The following is an 8,214-nucleotide window of genomic DNA, read 5'->3' as shown; positions in this document are numbered from 1 at the left end:
TCATCCTGGTACTGTGAGCGAATAAATGACTAAAGGACCCTAAAACACTTCAATGTGTGTAGTTTTCAACAAAAAGTGAGGAGCTGTTGATGGCTTATCGATTTTCAGAACTGAAATTAAGTATTAACTATTTTTATTGTTTTCTAGCAATAAACAAAAGGCCTAGGCCTAACGTAGCCTAGCCTACATACAATTTTTTTTTTTTTTTTTACATAAAAACGATTTTAAAAACATAACAGTGCTTAACATATTTGCACATTTAGGCTTGTGGCCAAATATGGAGGTAAGTGCCTCCATTTATGTGCCTTTTCCCCAAAATTAACAGAAAATATGTTTGTTTGATGCCGATATTGAATTATATAATCAATATAATCAATTCAGTAGATTGGAAACAAATACTGTTGGCTATACTGTCAAGTTGTTCAAAGGTAGGCCTACAGGCCAAATCCCTATGTTGGTAATGTTTACCAGATATTTTATATTTTTCTGGTTAATTGGATGTTATATACAGTAGGCCTAATAGATTGTTGTAATATAGAACATAAAACAACAAGCCTCAAATAAAAGGGAATTGTGCCTCTAATGCTTTAAATTAATAAAGTCATAGGACACATATTGGATTTATGGATGTGCCATTTAAAGATAAATGCATAGCAGTGAAACCAATTTTCTTGCTGTTAGCCAACTGTTGATTTGTTTGTTTCAAACTGAATTAAAAATAAAAAAACAAGCGTTACAACATAAAATAACTTTTGTTACACGATGACGTGCTGTGTTTAGTTCGGTGATGGATGCACTTTGCAAACTGTAAAGAAAAAAAATATTTAAAATGTGAAGAAAAATGTGAAGGTTCCTCACAGACATTTGTTTATTTGTAAACCATTTTTCAATATTTAATGACCTACAGCTGTTCCCACAATTTAGTTTTGAGACATTAGACTATTTGTAACTGTTTTTGTTTTGTTTTTTGAAAATCGTTAACTTAAGAGTAAATGCTGCTTACAAATATGTGACGCCAAAATAAGCCATTTTTGTTTGTGTAATCATCCGATTTCAGTGAATATGCTACTGCATTTGTACAGAAACACATTATAGCCTAGTTATAGAACTTAACAAATTTTAAGTTGTTCAGCCTTAATTTGGAAAAAACAAGCCCAAATGCAGTTTGTAGCTACGTTTACGGAGTGACGTGGTCTCACGTTTAAAATGTAAATTAAAGTTAAATGTCTAAACCTGATGAACACACACTAGGCTATTTAATTGGTTTAATAGCCTAATATATAAAGACACCATCAAAAATAAACTATTGCAAAACTTTTTTATTTACATATTATTGGAATTAAACGTTATACCCGTGTTAGGAATGTGGCAGCTTCACATCACCACTGTGAAAAGAAAGTGAACGACGTGCGCTTCGGACACAAACTGGAGCATAAAACAGCCTTCCATCGCAGGCCATTGGTTTACACAGATCATAAAAGTTTAACAGTTCCTGGGTAAGGATCATCACACATCCCGAGAAACGCTGTACCTTTAGTTTCATTTTATTTACAAACATTTAGATACACTCACCACATACAGAAAATGATATTTATATCTTAATTGAGCAAACACAAACAAACCATTAAAATATTTATTATCTGGATCAGAAAATCCAGACGTTTTTTTTATTTTCTTAATTTTAAAAACTATTCTATTAAAACAATATTTGAAGAGCCTCCAGCATTTCGTTGTATATAAGACGTGATTCTTCTGTGGCAATCCACAGCGCGCGCCTTGATGCTTGTCATGTTTAAGTCTGTAATCCGTTTTGGCCACGAGAGCGGTCCGCTTTCAGCGTGTTGGAGTGCTCAGTTAAAGTTGGATCTTTCAAGTTCGAGTTCACAGAGTGACAGTCACTTGCTGTATGTTCCTCATAGATGGTAAGGCGTTCATTCCTGGGGGTGGGTACAGAGAACCGTGTATGTCTGACGGACTCAGTGACCCTGGCACCGGTAGAGGACTGACAGAACCGGGATCGCTGTGGACTGACCCTCCGCTGCCGTCAGACTGACCCAGCTTCTTTTTGATTAATTTTCTTTCCTTAGCTCTGCGGTTCTGAAACCAGATCTTTACCTGTGAAGACAAAATACAAACTGTTATAAATAAGTCTAATTGTCAACTAGTGAGATGAATCTAATTCTGTAAGTAAAAATCTAAAGTGAAGTCATTTGTACCTGTCTTTCTGAAAGGCCGAGGTTTACTGCCAATTCAGATTTTCTTCTGATTGTGATGTAGCGATTAAAATGAAATTCTTTCTCCAGCTCCAGCCTCTGATGGTCTGTGTACACCACTCGATATTTCTCCTTCGTTCTCGTTTTGCCTAAGAACGAATAAGTGTGAAAAATGTGTTGATAAAATAAATACATTCGTCATAAAACACAATGGATAAGAGATGATCGATGAAATAATAACCAATTAAACGTCGTGCGTAAAATGTGTAGCCTACTGCTGTCAATATTTTTTGAGGCAGAGGAAGAACTTGTAAATTGTATAATTTTTATAAGTTATATTTAAATTATTCTTATCATATTGACATTCTTATATTACATTTATGTTGCATTTACATTCAGGCCTCTATGATCTCTCATTTCAACCACGCTATAAATCTTAACGCCACTGAAATATTCAATCGTTTGAATACTAAACTAAGATTACATTGCTAGATATGCAAACTGAGCTTCTGATCTTCTTTGAGGAGATTTTTTGAACAAACTGCAGAACAAAGAGACGCAAAGACATTACCCAAACGCCACTGATGTGTTAAGAGACAATACACGTCTTACAAAGAATTACAAGGAGATAACATCAAAAATCCTTTCCTCAAACCAAGAGCAGGCTGGACTTGTTTGATGGACAGACCAGCTATAGCCTATGTAACAATTTTTATACAGCATTCAAATAAGAACGCAAGATATATATAAGAACGTATATATATATAATTTTAATTTTTAAATTAAAAGTTTAGATGCAGTCACTACAGTGAAAGTTCTAACATTTAATGTAAAGTTTGTTCGTTTTGATGCCTTTTGTTGTCTTCATTTGCAAGTCGCTTTGGATGGCTAAATGTAATGCAAATATAAATATGACCCTTTAACTTCATGTCATTTCCCAAACTTTCAGTTTTTCAGCAGTGGAAATGAAAAAGGCCGTTTACAGGTCATGTAGCTAATGTTGTAAGTGATTGTTTTCTTTGAAATAATCGCTGCAGTTGTTTTATCGTGCGCCGGAGACAGGAGAAGTTTATGTGCTGTGAAATGTGTCACTCTTTGAGGTAATATAGGCCTAACCCTCAAGAACAGAGACAGAGGGAGACGCGCTGCTGCATATCAAAGTGAAAAAGGTGTTGAAAGAAGTCGCCGCCTGAATATGACAGATAACCCTCAAAACCCGAGACAATGTAACAGGAAAAGTAGACCTCACATCTGGTTTACAGGAGTCGCAAATTAGCATTACAAGTGACCCTGGCGCCAATTCCCAACACTTTAATTTTGCCACAACTATTTGTCCCATGCGTAAAGGAACAAATATATTTATATAACTCATATATTCAATTTGTTTTTAAAACTGACCGATTTCAGCAAATAATGAAGTTTGTGAGGGTAAAACTATTCAATTTTCTCATGCCTTACTATTTCGTAATATTTTGTTAGATGTGACTCGCCTAACAAACAATGTATATTTATATATTTTTCAGTGTTGCGTTTTACACGATTTGCCCTTGTGCAGATTATTTGTTAAATATTAAACCAAAATAAAACAAAGCAACTATTTAGATTTTCGATTTTTTTTTTTAAAGATTTTGTAGACGTATTTTTCTAATCATTGACATATATAAAAACGTTTACATTAGTTGGCTACAATTGGGTGCATGACTTAAATTATGTAATTTTAATTCTGCTGCATCGAGAAAATGCACCATACGCGTGAACTGTCATTTTCTACGTTTCGATCACTGATTTCAAGGCCTTTAAATTATTGCACAGTGTGCATGTTTTAAGATTTCCTCATACATATTTAAACGTTTTCTCTTTGACGTTTTCCTTATAGATTTTAAATTCTCAGCAAGCTTTTATACTATTATATATGTATTACATTTAAAGGCATTTGTCGGCCTTACCGGTCGATGAAGACTGCACGGTTTTGCTCATCCACTGATAGGAATTGCGTCTCTCTCTCTCAGGTGAAAGCTGGCCCACAGATATATTTTCAGGTGGAGGAGGCAACACCGCTGATCCCGGGCCGTGCATGGCATTATAATCTGAAGAGCAGTAGGAAACTTGTCCTGGGGATGAACTGCTCATTGTTGCAGAAATAGTGTTTGGAGGTCCCAGGCTGTAGGCGCCCCAGTCCTCTCTCGGTGCGCCGTAAGGAGGGCCCCATGCCCCCGCTGACTGCGCGTGTGTGTCCATGTTGGGCACATGATGGTATCCTGTAAAATCTGAATACTGTGGAGTGGACACAAAATTCTGTGGTGGAAGACTGATGCCAGATCTTCGCACGCCTCCTTGGTGATACATGTTTCCGTCTTTATCCAAAAGGTATCCAACGTACATGATTTGAAAGAAACCCCTAAGATAACTTTTTTTAAGGCAACATGCCAGCCATACATCAAGCCAAATATCAATTAAAACCAAGGCCTGACTGAATACTAGTAGTCTCAAGTGTGGTAGTCCAAAATGATCTCCAGGTCACGCGACGTAGTCCCTGACGTGCTTCAATCAAACATGATGTGACTCTGTTGTCAAGGTGGTGGTGGCAAAGGTATAACCAAGCCCTCCTGACGTCAGCCACGACTTTAAAAGCTCTCGATTTGCATGCAAATGACCAGCCAATAACACCATGAAGCCCTCAAAGATTCCCCTAGCGCCAGATTTTTGCATCACCTCAGATTTACATGCACCTTAAATCACGTTTTCAATGTTCATCAGTATTCAAGAGGATTATAGACTCACTCTTGATGACTTGAGGAATCAACATATTACACTGCGAATAATATTATAAGTTCAAAATAATTTTCTTTCCTCAAAAAAAAAAAAAAAAAGCAAATTTGAAAGAAGTTTGGTCAGATCTGAAAGAAAAAGTTCAAAGAAGCAATTAACTTTTATATATATTATGTATATATAAATTGTATATATAATTGTATTAATACAAATCATTTATTTGATTATAAATGTTTTTATTTTGTTCATATAAATTAAGGTTTATATTATATTAGAATTGTATTTAATTACACAAGCGAAAACAACAACAGCAATGACATCTTTTGATTATATATTTTATTGTTTAAAAAAAAATGTTGATCATAAAAGTGAAATGAGCTGTGACGTGCTTATAGACAAGCAGCTTCATTCAGCGATTAATGGTCGCTTGAAGTTTTACTGCTCTTTTCTCTCTAATGGAGCTAAAGCTGTGGATATGGGAACGTCACATCTGCATAGTACCCATGCCACTTTCTCGCTCTCGGAGTCCATGCGTGTTGGTTGAAGGATACTCTTGTAAAAGAGGTGCAAAGCGGGAAAAGGTGTCTTGAAGTAAGGCGAACTCTTTACATTCCGTATCTCTCACACCATGACACTCTCGGGTCACACTTCACAGCTAATTCCGGTTTATGGAAATGTGAGGTATCACCTACAGTACCCATGCGACGACAATGTGTCGTGCGTGTCGCCATGTAGTCGAAATATTTAACGAGTTGTCAATTCTTTTTACTGCGAGGTTTCTGGGGTATTTGAATCATTAACATATGCAGACAGTAGCCTGTCCAGGCTTGACTTTGCTGTCTCAGATTTTAGGGCAGAAAGGACATCTTACATATGAAAATATGTGTGTTTACACTTTATTTACTATAAATGACTTAATTTGTAGATTTATGATTAATTCATGTTACATTCGTTTACTATACATTTTTCAGTTCATTTAAAGTCTTTTGCCCTCACAAATGCATTTAAAAAAAAAACAATGACTTTAAAGTTTAAGTAATAAAGTTTTTCGAATAATACACTGTCATAAAATACATGTATATTAATTTTACAATTTATAATAATGTTTTAAATAATTTTAAACCATCAATTTAGGGACATTCACACGTTTTCAATCATTTCCAAGAAGGCAACGCATAAACCCATGTCTCATCTTTATAAAGTGATATACTGTTACAGATGAATAAATACATTTTAGTTTACTGACTAAACTTTTGAAAAACATACAGCTGATCATGATTTCCATCATAGTTCATCACATGTCTGTATGATACAGTGAACTAAGAAAAAGTAGGATAGTTTCTGGCAGATTTGTGACGGTGCACTGATAAAACCTTCTATCAGACGTTTCTACAACCCTCATATGTCTGAACAATATTTAATGTGATTTCTGAGTGATAATGATTAACCTTTGAACATAGTCAGGAATTTCCACTGACCGTTTCAGTGCCACTGAATTCCCCAAAATGTCTGTGCTGAATATGTGTTCATAATATATCCTACCATAAGTATCCGAAGGTCAGACCTGGAATTTGTGAGTACACATGTTTCTGATGCAGACGCAATAAAGAAGGCGACAGGTTGGTTTGGAGACTCAAGGCACAGCGCAGCGACGCCCTCTGCTGGTCAAACAACTGCAAGAGCGACTTAAAAAGTAGCGAATTAAATCATATTTTCAACGGACACATTTTTTATGGCATTTATGGTACGGCACGTTATTTTTACATCCTTTCATTTTGTAATGAAATGAAAAATGATCTTGTGATTTTATAATAAATTAATCAGCACAATTACAGAAGGACCTCTAGAGGGCGGTATTCACCAATACATTTGTTTGCGTAGCTTCTACGGATCACTGAGCATCACATATCTGCGAATTACTTGCAATGATTGTAGCCTATTTGCTATATATGATCAGATATATTTCTGTTGCACAATTGCTTAATGTTGTCACATTGCTTTTCGTTATTCATTATCGGTATGAAAATGTGATATCGCGTGACCTGTGGCGTTGGCATGACCGTTGTTTAGATATGACAATTGCGATAGCAGTAATGACACTGTAGCATGTATGTTCTAGTACATGAACAAAAACGAATGAGAGAGAGAGACAGAGAGAACACTCTCTTAGTAGTAGCCTATAATGAAATGGCCAATCTATTTTATTATTTATTTTTTTGCTAGTATATTATGGTGACGTTATTTTTGTCTGTTGAAATTCTTGAAGTCTTTAAGGATGGGGATGGATTACAAATAACGGAAAAGTTTGTGTGCACAGTTTTTATATTGAAAAAGGATTCAGTTCTCTTCTGTCTGAAGGAAGAATGCTTTATCTGAGGACAGAGATGCTCTCAGCATGACAGATTTACAACTTTCTTGGAAACGTCTTGTTTGTATGATGTGACTGTAATGTACAATGGTTTGGGGACAGATTGTACTCAAAATAGTTTAAATTATGAATCATATACTTTCTCTCTTTTTTCCACCATGATAATTAGGTCCTGATACTGTTCATAAGAATATTGCTACATTTATATTTACTAAGAAGTTTAGTTTAGTTCTATTTTTGGAATCATTGGCTATTTCAGAAATGTTATATGTAATCATTACACAATGTTCGCTATTCTCACAGAAACTTTATTACAGTAATTCCCTAGATTTTAATTCTCCTGTGTGAAATCTGAAATAAATAAATGTCATGGGAAGTTTTGTTGAAGTATATCCTCAGATTTTTATTTTTTAAAATACTATGGCTATAGATTTATGTATCCAACCAATTCCAAAACAGAAGAGTTGCTATAAGACAGCATATCTGAAATAAGAGCAGTGGCATAAATGTTCGTATATTCATGGAAAGACATGAAGGCATTATGAGTTGATTTTATTGGTGAGATCTTAGTTGTTTTGTCCAAACTGACTGTGTACTTTTTCTGGGGTTCTGTCAGACACAACCACAGACCCCCATCAGTTCAGTGGTTGTCCTCAAACAATGCTTTTCATTCTGAAAGCTTTTCCCACTTTGCCAACATTTGCAACAATTTGTATTACCATTAATCATTTATGAGTTCCTCATCAGAATCCCCATCTTGTTTTTATTTTCAACAGAAACCAGGACAATATTCAAGACAATATAGTATAATATGTATCCTGTCAAATAGCATACAGTTTCATTTAGACAGTCTTTGGTTCAGTG

The 8,214-nt window shown here is 35.2% G+C and overlaps 1 protein-coding gene across 1 annotated transcript; it reads right to left on the bottom strand.

Annotated features, from left to right (window-relative positions):
- Positions 1-1,745: 1,745 nt before the first annotated feature.
- Positions 1,746-4,802, bottom strand: LOC128027019 (homeobox protein CDX-1-like). Its single transcript, XM_052614342.1, has 3 exons — positions 4,160-4,802; positions 2,217-2,362; positions 1,746-2,115 (listed from the first exon to the last, which is right to left on the bottom strand). The coding sequence occupies exons 1-3, from the start codon at positions 4,593-4,595 to the stop codon at positions 1,882-1,884; spliced, it is 816 nt and encodes a 271-aa protein (XP_052470302.1). The 5' UTR covers positions 4,596-4,802; the 3' UTR covers positions 1,746-1,881.
- Between the last annotated feature and the right edge of the window lie 3,412 nt (positions 4,803-8,214).

Source organism: Carassius gibelio, chromosome A14 (genome assembly GCF_023724105.1).
Source record: "Carassius gibelio isolate Cgi1373 ecotype wild population from Czech Republic chromosome A14, carGib1.2-hapl.c, whole genome shotgun sequence".
Lineage (NCBI taxonomy): Eukaryota > Metazoa > Chordata > Actinopteri > Cypriniformes > Cyprinidae > Carassius > Carassius gibelio.
The sequence above is the reverse complement of the archived record's forward strand: the minus strand, read 5'-3'. Positions and strand labels throughout refer to the sequence as shown.

Coding starts and splice junctions, on each gene's coding strand:
- LOC128027019 (XM_052614342.1), bottom strand. CDS start 4,595: ATGTACGTTGGATACCTTTTGGATAAAGACGGAAACATGTATCACCAA. Junction 2,363..4,159: donor CGTGCAGTCTTCATCGACCG/GTAAGGCCGACA, acceptor ATTCGTTCTTAG/GCAAAACGAGAACGAAGGAG. Junction 2,116..2,216: donor TCGGCCTTTCAGAAAGACAG/GTACAAATGACT, acceptor TTGTCTTCACAG/GTAAAGATCTGGTTTCAGAA.